General features: G+C 43.4%; 2 protein-coding genes across 3 annotated transcripts in view; one reads left to right on the top strand and one right to left on the bottom strand.

Moving 5' to 3' along the window:
• The window catches only part of CORIN (corin, serine peptidase), a 168,710-nt gene extending 161,585 nt beyond the window's left edge, over positions 1-7,125 (top strand). Inside the window, exons 20-23 of one of the 2 annotated variants that reach the window (XM_050896226.1) lie at positions 2,321-2,592; positions 4,289-4,422; positions 4,881-5,072; positions 7,105-7,125. In XM_050896226.1, coding sequence (XP_050752183.1) covers positions 2,321-2,592; positions 4,289-4,422; positions 4,881-5,063 — 589 coding nt within the window. In that variant the 3' untranslated portion in view covers positions 5,064-5,072; positions 7,105-7,125. Of the gene's footprint in view, positions 1-2,320; positions 2,593-4,288; positions 4,423-4,880; positions 7,007-7,104 lie in introns of those variants that run through there. The other variant, XM_050896225.1, reaches the window with a different exon arrangement.
• Positions 7,126-11,303: 4,178 nt separating this feature from the next.
• The window catches only part of ATP10D (ATPase phospholipid transporting 10D (putative)), a 54,293-nt gene continuing 51,348 nt past the window's right edge, over positions 11,304-14,248 (bottom strand). Inside the window, exon 24 of the mRNA XM_050895686.1 lies at positions 11,304-12,765. Coding sequence (XP_050751643.1) covers positions 12,396-12,765 — 370 coding nt within the window. The 3' untranslated portion in view covers positions 11,304-12,395. The remainder of the gene's footprint in view (positions 12,766-14,248) is intronic.

Raw genomic sequence — 14,248 nt, 5'->3', positions numbered from 1 at the left:
GTGAAGTATTTTATGAAGTTCGTGTGAAGTCTGGGATACAAAACATGAGGACCATATAACAATGATGCAGCAGAAAGTATTAATGCAAATAGTCGTGAATACTTGTAGAGGGCATAAATGGAAAGAGCTACATTAAACATTGTGTCCTTTGCTAGTTTTATTAGTATAGTCCCCAGAGTTTTGTCAAGATTGTTTTGAAATGCATTACGCAAAAGCATCCAAGACATTAAGGTTTTTTTCTTGACTGTAGGGCAAAACATTCTGGCTGTGACTGCTCGTTGCTCTGAGCAATGTTTTTTTTTACGATGTTCATAAACACAATAGCATATGAATATTCTTAGCACTTAATCTTGTAACTTTATGGAAAAACCCGCAAACCGATCATGATGGTAAAATTATTATTATAGTCTGAAATATCAGAATTTTCATGCAACTCAAGATAAAAATAGCCTTTATTTAGCAACCAAATCTCTCTACAAATTATAGAAATTACAATCCTGTTGAGTACTGTGAAAAAGCTGAAATTTTGCATGTTTTGATTTACACTGCTTTGATTAAACTTCGATTTTGTCAAAGGTGCTTAGTTACATGGAACTGTCTGTCATCAGTTGTGAAAAATGCTGGCTTTTTTGAGGGTTTTTAGAATCACAGACTAATACGGAACCTTTGAATTATCCTGTGACCAGTTACGATCAAGAGATTACACCCTCGAAGCCTTTCATAAAGTCTATGTTTTTCTTGTGTCTCAACAGACACTAGTTCAGTCTTCCCGCTTGTATCATATGCATCATTTTTTTGTGATCTTGGGTATTTACCAGAAGAGTCTTAAGCAATCGTAAGAGTCAAAGTAACCTTTGATCTTAGGCATAGGAAGTATGCTTGGCACAGACTGAGTGCCCAATAAATACGGGACTTTTCCCATGGCTATCATAAAAGATTTAGTTTTCATAATACAATTGCTTCTCTGAGACTCCTTTGGGATTTCAGCTAGACTTACTGCTGTCAGCAGCATACTACTGAACAATATAGTCACCCCAGAGAAATTTGTACGCGCCCACCAGTGAGCATGTGAGCACCTAAGGCTTGGGCAGGATCCAAGGGATGATTTTGAGAGCCTTTGGCATTTAATACAGCAACTAATAGGTGGTTACACATCTTCTGAAGGTGCGAGCTTTAATTCATTTGGTAACAGGCAGGAAGGAAATGGAAAGCATTGTCTTTTGTTCCTCAGATCTTAGCTGTAAGTATAATTGTGTTGGGTTTGTGTAGCGGGAGAGGGGCTACAGGGGTGGCTCCTGCGAGAAGCTGCTAGAAGCTTCCCCAGCTCCAACTCGGACCCGCCTCTGGCCAAGGCCGAGCCCTTCAGCGACGGTGGTAGCGCATCTGGGATAGCGTATTCAAGAAGGGGAAAAGACTACTGAGGTACAGAGAGGGGAGGAAGAAGAAGAAGAGCTACAGTGAAGAGAGGAGTGAGATGTGAGAGAAACAACCATGCAGACACTGAGGTCGATGAAGAAAGAGAGCGAGGAGATACGCAGGAGCAGAGATTCCCCTGCAGCCCATGGAGGTTAACGGTGAAGCAGAGATTCCCCTGCAGCCCATGGAGGACCCCACACCGGAGCAGGTGGCTGGGCCCGGAGAAGGCCGTGACTCCGTGGGAAAGCCCACGCTGGAGCAGTTCGTGGAGGACTGCAGCCCGTGGAAAGGACTCGCGTTGGAGAAGCTCGTGGAGGGCTGACCCCCGTGGGAGGGAACCCATGATGGAGCCTGAGGAGGAAGGAGCAGCAGAAACAACGTGTGATGAACTGACTGCAACGCCCATTCCCTGTCCCCCTGCACCGCTGGGGAGGGAGGAGGTAGAGGAATTGGGAGCAAAGCTGAGGCCAGGAAGAAGGGAGAGGTGGGGGGAAGGTGTGTTTTTAAGATATGGTTCTATTTCTCATCATGCTACTCTGATTTGATTGGTAACAAATTAAATTGATCAATTTTTCCCCGTCGAGTTTGTTTTGCCTGTGACCATAAGTGGTGAGTGATCCCTCCCTGTCCTTGTCTCGAGCCACGAGCCCTTTCGTTGTATTTTCTCCTCCCCATCCTGCCGAGGGGGAGGAGTGAGCAAGTGGCTGCGTGGTGCTTTGTTGCCGGCTGGGCCTAAACCACTACAGTAATGATGCCTAAGTATTTGGTTTTTTCTTGTAGCATTTGTATGTGCAATGCTTTGCAAAGTGCAATGTGCAAAAAGTCAGGGAGAAAAAATTCTCGGGTATTTTAGCTTAAAAGAACGCTCTTGACTGAAATGTCCCATTTTTTCTTTTTTACAAAGGAGAGAAAATGCAGCTGTTTGGAAAGTAGTGTTTGGGATTAGCAATCTTGATCATCCATCAGGCTTCATGCAGACCCGACTAGTGAAGACCATCATCCTCCATCCGCGCTACAACAGAGCAGTCGTAGACTATGATATCAGCATTGTGGAACTAGATGAGGATATCAACGAGACAAGCTATGTAAGACCTGTCTGTTTGCCCAGCAAGGACCAGTTGGTTCAGCCCGATACCTACTGCTACATCACAGGCTGGGGACACATGGGCAACAAAAGTAAGATGCCTACTTCTGGGACTCTTGGAAAAACATGTTAACCTTCTAGTGAGTTAATCAAATAAGTGATCCTATTACAGAGCTTTATCCATTTATGCTATTACTGGACCTTATTAAATACTAGGGAACTGTAGCTGCTCATGGAGGGATCTAGCTGTGACTGGAGCCTAGCTTTTTCAAATCAGCAGCCTGAATTCATGCTCCTTAATCCTTATTTAGACAAGTGGCTTGATTTTCAAAAATGTTGAGGATCTAGAAACTCCTATCAAGAAAGGCACCTGAATTGGTTATCGTCTCACTGGTTTTAGGTTGTATTCAGCACTGTATTGAGAAGGTATCAGATCGTCAGTGGGGGGTGCAACATTCTTAGTTTAATGAAAGCAGAAGGCACTGAAAGCATTGGCATACAGGCTGAAGGAACATTTTCTTGAATCAATGCTCTGTGTCACACTTCGGACTTGTGAGATGATTTATTCCATCCAGGCATAATCACAAGTGTTGTTTTTGTCTCTCTGAACAGAACATTAAGTGTGTTTTCTTGTTCTGTGGCCACCGCAATCCTTGGGTCCCATGACAAGAACAGTTGTGTTGTGTAAATCTTTGTTTAGACGAAACGATTCTGTGTGCATCATATGCAAATTATCCTGGCCCCAACCCTGTTAAGGCTCTAGCCATTGTGTTTCTCCCTTTGCTATTATAATAATTACTAGGGAAGGCTGTTGTTCTGTACATTGGAGAAGGAAATTTTCCTTTCAGTATTGCTTCAGGTGGGACTTCACCTCTAGTGGCCAGGTCGGACATGTGGCAAAAATTAAATTGCACATGTGAGGGACAGGCTGTTTACTAGCAGCTCTACCCATCTAAAAATACCTTTTATGTAATGGCAGGAAAAAAACCCACAGAATGCTTTTGCACCATTGGTACGTGGAAGAAGGTTCTTCGTTCTCTAACGTGGTTTCAGCATTGGTTTTAAAGGTTTTATGTTATGAAGCATCAAAAACCATTGTGGCTATGTACTTCATGCCCTAGGTTGAACAACTTTCCTTAGAATTTGAGCTCGGTCAGCTGTTTAGACTAGGAAGAAGTCCTTTATTGGCTCCTGAATGTGTTAAAATAATTTCAATAACCTTTGAATTCTGATTCCCTGATACACTCTCTAAGTCAAATTTACCCAGACATAACTCAAAATGGCTGTGATTATACCGAGCTTTACCATAAGAAACACTGAGAAACAGGAAGATCCTGCCATGGAACAATGAGTCAAACCTCTCCTCCACCTCCCTCACATTACTGTTTTCCAGCCAGTACTGCCCCATCTTAAAAGTCCCATGCCATATCACGTAAAGGTGCTCTCCCTCCTCAGTCTGTCAGTGCGAATGCACAACAAACGGCAAGCGTCACACCAGTCCCCAGGTGCTTGGTCCTTCTCCAGAATGCAACACGTACACTCCTGGCTCAGGAGCATGACAGGCACGAATCCTGCGATGCAGCAGGATTTGCAGCAGTGCAAAAACCCACCTGCTTTCACCTTAGCTTTCTGTTAAAGGGGGATTCTTCTCTCCTTACATTTTTTATATATATATAGTAATTTTTATAATCTTTCCTAATGGAACTATTTATCATATCTCAAAGAGCCATCATAGCTAAGCATTTGTTTGTTTGTGTGTATAGTTTAATGCTTCATTTTGTTTTTCAGTGCCTTTCAAGCTTCAAGAAGGAGAGGTTCGCATAATTTCCTTAGAACAATGCCAGTCATACTTTGACATGAAAACCATCACCAGCAGGATGCTGTGTGCTGGCTACGAGTCTGGCACTGTGGACTCTTGCATGGTAGGTCTCTCTCTAAAGGGAAACTCACAGCCAGACTTGCTTTCAGAAATCAAAGTACTATGAGGTTTACTAGGTATAGCATACTTCATCTACTATAGGAATGACAACAGTTATTTACAAATTTTTAACCCAACTTTTATTATTTTTATTGGTGTAATCAACTTCAGTTTATGATAATGAAATGCTGCTTGAAGACTGTAAGGTTTATCTGTATTAGTTAACTATTAGACTGATTTTAATTTGTATGAGCCTTTTGCAGGTAATTTTTTGTACAAATATAACAGGGAATAAATACTGGTAACGCTGTGTGCTGCTACATAGTGCAGCAGGGCAGCCAGTTTTTACAGCTGAGTTACTTATTAAAGGCAAATCGCTGTAGGAACTGAGATATAGCTTTAACCATATGACTGCTGGCCACGTGTAGCCCCTATAGACTGGATTTTTCTTTCATGTTGCAGGGTGACAGCGGAGGACCGCTTGTGTGTGAGCAACCTGCAGGGCGCTGGACTTTGTTTGGTTTAACATCTTGGGGCTCTGTCTGCTTTTCCAAGGTTTTGGGACCTGGAGTTTACAGTAATGTGTCACATTTTATTGAGTGGATTGAAAGACAAATATACATCCACACCTTTCTGCTAAACTAACTCCAGATGGTAAGAATTGTGCTGACAGACAAAAGAAAAAAGGAATCAGCACTTCAACACTGAAGATTTTGCAGTCCAGAAACTCTATGAAAAGGAGTTTCAAGCTCTATCTATTCTTGTTGTGGAGCTATGGAATATGCAGTGTATGTTAACGGTAAACCCTCTGCTGGTGAATATACTTTGGGGTAGAATTAATAATCCTTTTGACTTTTCTTTTAACTGTGTTGTGGTGCTATTCCAAACACAGCAAAAGGCTTAAAAGAGAAGAATCAGCCACTTTCTGCCTTTCAGCTATTCAAACTAAGCAGTAGCACAGACTAGAAAAACCTTTTTAGATAACCTGTTTTAATACTGTTCAATTGGTAGCACATGCATTTTCACTCGTTGTCATGAGGAATGAACTCGGTGCATTCAGACGGCACCGACAGGACGTATATTCACAAGGGCAACGCCAGGCATGGTCGCACCACACGCTGGAGGGCGCGGGAGAGATCGACGAGTTTGTACGTCCCTGTGGCACAGGGCACATCAAAGTACACGTGCAGGTCTCCAAAGGTGCGTAGCCGTGTGCTGCTGGTGTGCCTGAGCTAACGCATTCTGTCCCTCAGGGTGGCTAACTTGCATGGGCCGTAGCCCTGTACCTTCCTGACTCCACGGCTCGTGTTCCCAGGGCCAGCTCGGGTGTCTCTGCAGGGTGATGGAGGGACCAGTAGGCCAACAGACCCGTAACTACCACGTGAGGCACCCCAGACCAAAACTTAGTTGTTCAGACTCTTTGGACAGTTTCTACCACTTAATTTTCTGAGGCTTCCAATGTCTTAAGGTGTCCAGGAAGCACCCATGTCTTGACAGCACTACACCGATCAGCACATTTATCAAACCTCTGCCCCACTGGCTTTTTTCCCCATTTTGTATAGTGTGTTCAGCCTATAAAGCGTGCATTGACCATCTCCAGCCCTCTAAAAACATACCAGGGTTGGCAATGCCACTGCAACCATTTCACCTCCTAGAGTCAGCTACTGTGAATGTGTGGTGAGATGTGGAAAATGCAGATTTAAAGTGCAAAAGACGCAGTGTGAGCAGTATCCCAAATAGTGGGAAACTGGGTACTTTTTGATAGGTCTCTTCTAGTATCTTGCATTGAAAGTTTCATTTTGCTTAGCAAGATTAAACAATCGGGAGAAAGAAAAAGGCAGAAAGAAATCTGAATGACAGAAGACTTGGATTCCAGCTTCTGTTCAAATGAATATTAAAAAAACGTTAAGCAAAGTACAACAGCTTCATTAGCAAAGGCTGAAAAAGCCTGCTCAAGTGCGCGGTAGCCAGATGGCGGAGGGCTCTGTGCAGTAGGTAAGAGGCTAAGCCTTGACTCCAAGAGAGTCTGGTTGAAAAGAATTATAACGGAGCTTGGCACCTGCGTATGGTGCTAGAGGGGAGGTGCATCTCACCGGCCGCTGTAGGTGACGTCCTGCGCAGCTCACAGCTTTTGGGAGGCCAGAGTAGGAGGAGTCAGGAACCTGAGGATTACAGGATGAATTTCACTGCGGAGCGATGCGTTTAAAATTTGCGCTTTCAGTGCTGTGCCTGGTCCCCTGTGAATCCAGCCTAAGGCATGTAATTACCCTCTCTGCTACCTCTGGCATGCCCCCATGACAACATGGCAGGGCCTTGTCAATACCATGACTGCCATATGTGGAAACATGCATTAAAAGATCTAACTAATGGACATTTCAGGTACTATTAATCATGTTACAACTAATCTACATAGATCTGACTATTGCTTTAGTGAAGGTTTACCTCTTATTTCCATATCTTCTCCTTTAACATGCCTAACATTAGATGTACTAGACAGCGCTCTAGACAGCATTATTCAATATTTATGTTATGGATTCTGAAACTCTATTTAAAGTGACTATTGTATCACGGTTTCATGCTCAGAAAGAAAACCCTTCTAGGCCTTACTAGGTTTGGGGTTTGTTTTTTTTTTTTTAATAAGGATTTTTTTTTTTACTATAACATATAAATGCTCTTCTTCCCCCAGCTATAAATGAGAGAAAGCAGCTGTGACCATGTTTTTCCAGTGCAAGTAGATGACAGATGAAGCAGGTTATTGATGCCCTTGCCTCAAGGATATGGAAGCCGGAGCTCTCAGTCCCCCACTGTAGCTTTTCTCTGGGGCCAGGATCTCTGCAGCTGTAGGGCAGCACTGTTCAAAGTCCCGGAGCTGGTTACCGAGAGTTACCGGAGCAGGCGGCCCAGGGGCTGTCAGAGCCAGCCCGCCCTGCCGTCTGTTGTGGTTTAACCCCAGCTGGCAACCACGCACCGCTGGTCTGACATGTCTGGTGACAGGCAGGTTTCAGCGAGGTCTGTTTTCCAGAAGTAGAAACAAAGACGTGCTGTTGTGAAATGAACAGCCCAGCCTGACATCTCTCCACCAGATGAAGTGGTTAGCGGCTTTGAATTTTGTAAAGCACTGGAGTACATACAATCATTTCATGTAGATATTAGCACTACCAAATGATAACACGTAATTACACATTTTAATTAACTGGGTTTGGCCTGCCACCAGTTTCCAAGCAGTCCCTCCCAGGCAATGAGGGCGAGTCCCACTTAAACACATGGTCCTGGGATCAGTCTGAAGAAATGACCGGCTGAGCACCATCCCAAATAGCTTTAGGAGGGAGCAGGCGGGTCTTTTCCTTCCCCACAACTGTGTCTGACACAACATTCCATGTAAAGAGGAAATTTGTAATTTTATAAATGTATTTTTATACTGCTTTTTTATGTGTGCACATGAAATAGGCAAACATACTCCTCCTTCCACTGTACCAAGCCTTTCCCTGTGTGCTGACACAATGGCTATGATCACAATTACGCTGTTTCTCTTACAAGCGCAGCCTCGCTGTAAGGTAACAATTGTTGGTTTTACTTCTACCACAGCTGTAGCTCCAAAAGGAAGCAACGTCACACGGTCAAGCAGATGTGTTTCTTTCTAGCTGTACTAATAAAAATTTACAATCATTTTCCAAGTAACTTCTCCGTTGAAAATGTGTTTTACTCTTCAGAGAGAGAGAGACTCAACGACAATGGAGGTGTGAAGTTATAACTTTAGCACTAATGCCCAAAAATAGCCTTAAAAAGGTATTTGCATACCCTAATCTAGCTTTTTTAAGCAGCCCTGACAGCCCTGTTAGCACTACACCACCTGTGGAGGTTTGGCACTACCACCACCATACAACTTCTAGTTTCTTCTGCGTGTATGCTTCCAATACAGAATATTACCAAGAATACTGCTGCCAATAACTACTCTGGACTGAAAAATCTGAAAAACTAAAGCGGCAATCAAATTTCTCTGAACACATTTTGTTCTATGGCTTCCTCAGGAATACAATTAGTTTGAAATAACTATCATCTCCTTTTAACTGGTACACAGCATTTCAACAACACGTACACATGCTGAAATCAAAATAATAAGCAAGCAGAAACTTAAAATAGTTAAAATTTGCCTTTTCACTGCAGTCAACAGTAAGGTATCCAGGACCATGAGAGCAAGAGTAACATAACCAGAATAAAAGAGGAACAAATAATACAAAAACCATACTGAAATTCAGGTATGAGAACGTTCTTAGCATGGTCACCTTCAGAACTTGTCCGTTAGCCTCCGCAGAGAGCAAGGGCTGGTCTGACCAGCAGCAGAGCCAGGGCTGGCGGGAGTGGTGGGTGCTCTGCATTAGCTGGTCCTCAGCCTTGTGCTGCAGCAGCAGCCCGCAGAGCTGAGGGAAAAACCACTGCTCGGGTTAAACATTCAGCTCAAACTGCGCCCCAGGTACAGACCGAAGCTCACCGTGCTGCGAAAACATTCGCTCAATAAAGGCTGTGGCTGACTGCCACCTGCAAATGTTTAGCGCAGCTGTGAAAAAAATAATTTTAAAAAAGCATATTTTTTTCTGTAAATCAAACATTGCACATCAAAAAGTGAGTTAAAGCTGCCCTAGGTGTAGCTACAAAGTTTGGGAGAGTTGAAGGTGGTGGTTGTTTCGGTTTGTTTTAAACTGACAATCAAAAGTGTAAATGCTGTGCTTTCCTGCATGACATCTGGAAGGCACCTGTGAGATGATCTTAAAAAGCTTGTTTCAAAATGGAAAAGTCAGGTCATGCTGTGCCTAAGTGCAGGAGTGCAGAAGCAAGCGGGGGATCGTGAGGTCTCCAGTGCTAAAAAAACTAAAGGAAACAATTCAGCTGTTGAGAAGCAAAGGGAGAGCGATTCGCTTGCACCCTTCATTTGGCACCACTTCAGATACGGCCAATTGACGTTTTGAAGCTTTTATTAAAGACTCACTACCCTCATCTCTCCTCAGTGAAAAACAGCAAGTGATCACAGCAGATAGCCATTAGGTATGTCTGCTGTTTGTCCAAAAAAAAAAAAAAGAAAAAGAAAAAAAAAGGAAAAGATCAGGTTTTACACAATGGAAAATTTTATCACTTAGACTGCTTGTTGAAGTCCTCTAAAAGAACAACCTATAGTGGACAATTTAAAGCAACACGCACCATCAGTGAAACAACACACCAAGAAAAAAATAAAATGTGTGTGTATGTTATTTTGTACCACTTCAAGTGGTACAAAAGTACTCACAATCTCAGCACAGAGGAACTTTTAAAAGGACCTGAAGTTTCAAGGCAACCCACAGGGCCTGGCACTTTTGAGACCCAGATGAAATCACCCTTCATCCAATTCAAGAATCCATCCTGAAAGCCTCACCGCACTAAGCAGCGAGTAGTGGGGTGACTAGGCTTGTAAAAAGCCGCATAATAGCAATTTAAGTGTCCCAGAGGCATCATGGAGCTGGCCTGCCCCAGGTCTAACAGGTGACTGCCACTCCTGTTTCTTCGTGTAGCTATTTTGATGCCACGGCTTACAGTCACAGAGGATTTGGGAAGATCTTAACTCTGAGTGCTTACAGCTTTTGTATGATACACATGCGAACTCCTGGGACTAAATGATCAGCTACCTGCCAAATCCACTGGTAGGTTCCGCTCCTGCGGCAGAGGCAACAAGCGGGCAGGTCACAGGCCGGTGGTGTCCCCCAAACTCCTTTTTACAGTGCCAGGAAGGGGAGAGCGCTGAGCCCAGCACTCCCTCAGGTCACTGCAGCAAGTCCCAGAGCTCCTCCATGAGAGCTCAACGTATGCCAGTCACAGAACCATGGAACAGAATAATCTGTTCTCTGTGGCCACAAGTGAAGAGAGGCAACCGACTTAAGGTGCAAAAGAAACATTCAGGTGAGACAATAGAAACAAAAGCAATATTTGGCTTTGAGGGCAGGAAAGCACTGGCCTGGCCTGCTTCTCTGGAGCTGTTTACAACAGGAGCACATCTGCTAGGAATGATGAGGGCAGAGCCGAGCCTGCCTTGGGCTGTGGAGCAGAGCAGGTGACTTCACTGAGTCCCAGCGAGTCTGTTCCTGTACGATTCTGCCCTTGTACCAGCTAATCTCCCTGCACAACCTGCTGGTCGCTTTGCATCTTCTTCTTGGACACCTCGCAGATCCCATGGCTTGTAGAGAAAGCTGAGATGTTTCACTCAGGACACCTGGAGTCAACTCCTGGCAAGGTGCCCCGCGCAGCAAGAAGGATGCTACAGACAAACATCTGAAAATCGTAACTGCAAACCAACATGCTCGACATGATCTCTTAGAATTTGAATGTCTGCCATCACTTCAAAGGTCCCCACTAACCTCATATGTTAGAACTTACCAAAAATATTTTGTCATATGTTGAACCAAATTAAAAACAAAATATTTGCAGAAATGGCTGTCATCACTGGCTCCTTCCACTGTTTTTTCTTCTACAGGCTAAACAAAAAGGATATTTTTCTCCTCACTAACACTAGGGATGGAGTCAGCCCTAATTACATTCTACCTTTCGAAACAGAACCGTTTTTAACTTTTGGTAACATGTGGTGACCTGCATTTGAATGAACTTAGCATGCCCTCGATATCTGCCCTGCATAGCAGCGTCTCAGACCTCACAGCGTTTGTTTAAATTCTTTCAGAGATCTTAAAAGATGTGGAATATGTAATGTTGATCATTGACATGGAAAGCTCATGGTTCAATTAAAAAGCAGAGCCCTTGCCCCAAACACGGTGCCTAAAAATAAACACACAAATCTTGGCAATTTGAAAGCAGAAAGTTTTAGAAAGAAACAGAACCAAAAAATAGGCTCAATACTAGTAATTCATTAGCAGCTACAGTTTCAGGAAACTGTTTATTTCAACAGGTGCTAGTGGATACAAACAATTTCCTAAGTTCCTCCATAAATTGGCCATGTAACTTTTTGGGCAGGGAAGTAAAAAGGAGGCAATATTTTAGACAGTCTGGAATCCAGAAGTAGCCACATGCACCTCACAGCCAGCTTTTGTGCGGTGTGCAGAGCAGTGGGAAACTGGCAGAGGCAGCACATCTCCAAGACGGATGAGCAACAGTTCAAATTTGGGACATGCAATGGGTTATACCTTCTTTTGAGCAGCCTTTAGAGATACTTAAGTTGTTTATTACAAAAGTCTGGAGGAATGTAAAAACACCTGAGAGTGAAGAAGAGTAATGTCATCAGCTAGAGGCTGCTATAAGAGAAGACCTGAAGACAGACTGGAGCTACCCACTGCCGCTGGCAGACAATTCTGTAGTGCAGGCATGAGCTAGAGTTTAAAGAAAAGTCAGGCAGCCAACATCTGAGTTGGGTGAGGAGGAAAAGAAGTCCAGTCAGTGGTGAATGACATGAGACGGCACATGGAGACAAAAAGAAGGGATGTAGCAGGAGGATGAACTACCATGGAGAACAAAAGGCCACACTAGGATTTGCTCTTTTTGCGGAAGAGCAAGGTGAGAGAGACACGTGACGCGTATGTCTCATTGGTATTCATGCAATGTCCTGTCCATAACACCACGAGGTATTATGCAATGTTGCATACAAGAAATAAGCAGTATGCAAAGTCTACTGTGTCAAAAAATATAAAAATCAATCCAGCTATTTAGATCTTGAACATCTTAATAAACTATTGAAAAGCTTTATAAACAAAAAAGCTTTTAAGGAAACCTGTGCATCATCTACCTCGGCTGAAGAAAACAAAACCACAACGTAGCATAAATCAGCAGTTATTACTCCTGAGTTTTAAACAGTTAGCATTCCAACTTTGTAAAATACATTAAAGCATCTTCTTCACATGAAACAGAATTCAAACGTGCTTGTGTGCTAGACAAACAGCACTGCTGCCCTCTTCAGAAGCACACACAGAGATTTTGGCACATGAGTTATTACTGCCAAATGTGTCTGAATTAGTTTCCTTTGATGAATTCAGAAATATATATGGTCTTTTCAGAGTTCACGCCATTTGTAGTCCCAGACTCATCCTGAATGCCTGGTAAGAAGGAGGTGTCCTCTACTAACCCATCTCTTGAACAGGCCTGAAAAGGTGTTTTAGATGTTGACAAAACACCGGCAATGCTTTCCTCCTCTGATACAGCACCCGTGGCTGAGCTGGAAGACCCAGAAGTAGCCTGGAACTCCACTCTACAGTTTACAATGCAGTCATCTCTCCATCTTTTAATTGCTTCCCTCTGCTCCTCAGGGGTCAGTCTGTAAAGGTGCTTGGCTCTCAACACTGGAGACAGAAACAATGTTCCTTGGAGAACTCTCAGCAAATATCTACAAAACAAACACAGTTTCAAATAAGCTGTTTAGAAGCAGACTCAAAACCGTTCCCAGCAACACTAAAGGAAACCAAACAATGTTCAAGTAACCCTGAGGCTGCAGCAGCCTCTGAAACAGTTTTTGCAGGTACTGTTTCGTGAACGTAAACTATAAGGCCAGCAATGGCACCAGAACATGTTTTAAAACTGGCATTTTCAAAGACAAATACTGATCTCAGGTGCTTCCATTTTTCTGTCCTGAACACAGTTCTACAGACTAGTTACTGCAGCAATGTGCACTTGCAACTTCCATGAAGGGCCACGGTCCCAACTACATTGAAAGTGGAGCTTTCTGCGTACAGTGTCAGGCCCCAGAAAAAGGGCATCAAAATCAGTGCACAGGTTAGAGTCTCCCTGGCACTTCAGTGCAGGTATAAGGAGTTAAGAGCTATTGTGGAAAAAATCAGGCCTAGAAAAATTCACGCTTCCAACTGAGAAGCTGTTTGTCACTGCTGTTTTGCACTGATAATATAGCACTAATATAGCCCTGGCAAGCTGGGAAGAGTAGGCAGAGCATTGTTCCAAAATTCTTAACTTTTGCAGGAGCCAGAGAATTCACCAGAAGCAAGAATGAACATGAAAGCAAAGGCCAAAGAAACAAAGCATCACATGCAGTAAGAGGAATATGGAGTACAAGTGATGTTCCAGAATTAAACTCCAGGAATAATTCATATTCGAACTGACTTAACTGGTTGGGCAAAGTTTTTAATCATAGATTTTTGCAGTGAATTTTCAGTCAACAGGGCATCCAACATCTGTCTCTCTGTAGGAGAACTGCTCCTTAAAAACTCCAGTGAAAGCCTCAATCTCACTGCCTCAGGCTAGAAGGTGTAGAGCACCCTTTAGCTTCACAGTCCCCGCTGAGCGGTGGCTTTTCAGCACCTTACAAAGGATTACATCAGAAATAAGCAAGGAAAAAAACATGTGTGTGACAGCAGCAGTTCCATAACAGGCACTTCAAATCACTGAAGTAGAAAAGCTTGAATTAGACACAACAGCTATAAATCTTCTGAGGTTTTGGCACAGGGAAAGTGCAAATGACTCAAAGAATTTCACGGCTAAGTCTAAATACTTTGCCTTTAATTCACCATGAAAAACATTGTCTTCTTCAAAATTGAACACCTGTACATTGGAAGCAGTCACCAAGCTGAAAGCTTTCTCCTACCTAGGCTCTCTACAGCCCTACCAAAAGGTCCTAGAACAGCATTTATCTATTTATTTGTCATGTAAGGGAGATTTACTGTGTGTGTAAGAAAAGGCTCTACTGTCACTACCTGAAGCCAAGTTGAGAGCAGGGATGGGGAGGGAAGAGCATACATCTTTCTTGCACCTCACGGTTTGTCCTTCTGCTAAATTGAAGTGTGAACCAAAGCTATCAGTCATGATCTCCGGTAAGTGCAGCAAAACCCTGGCTGACATGCTTAAGACACAGACTGGGA

Source organism: Gymnogyps californianus, chromosome 4, assembly GCF_018139145.2.
Source record: "Gymnogyps californianus isolate 813 chromosome 4, ASM1813914v2, whole genome shotgun sequence".
In the NCBI taxonomy this organism is placed as follows: domain Eukaryota; kingdom Metazoa; phylum Chordata; class Aves; order Accipitriformes; family Cathartidae; genus Gymnogyps; species Gymnogyps californianus.
Note: the sequence above shows the minus strand (reverse complement) of the source record. Positions and strands in the feature narration are given on the sequence as shown.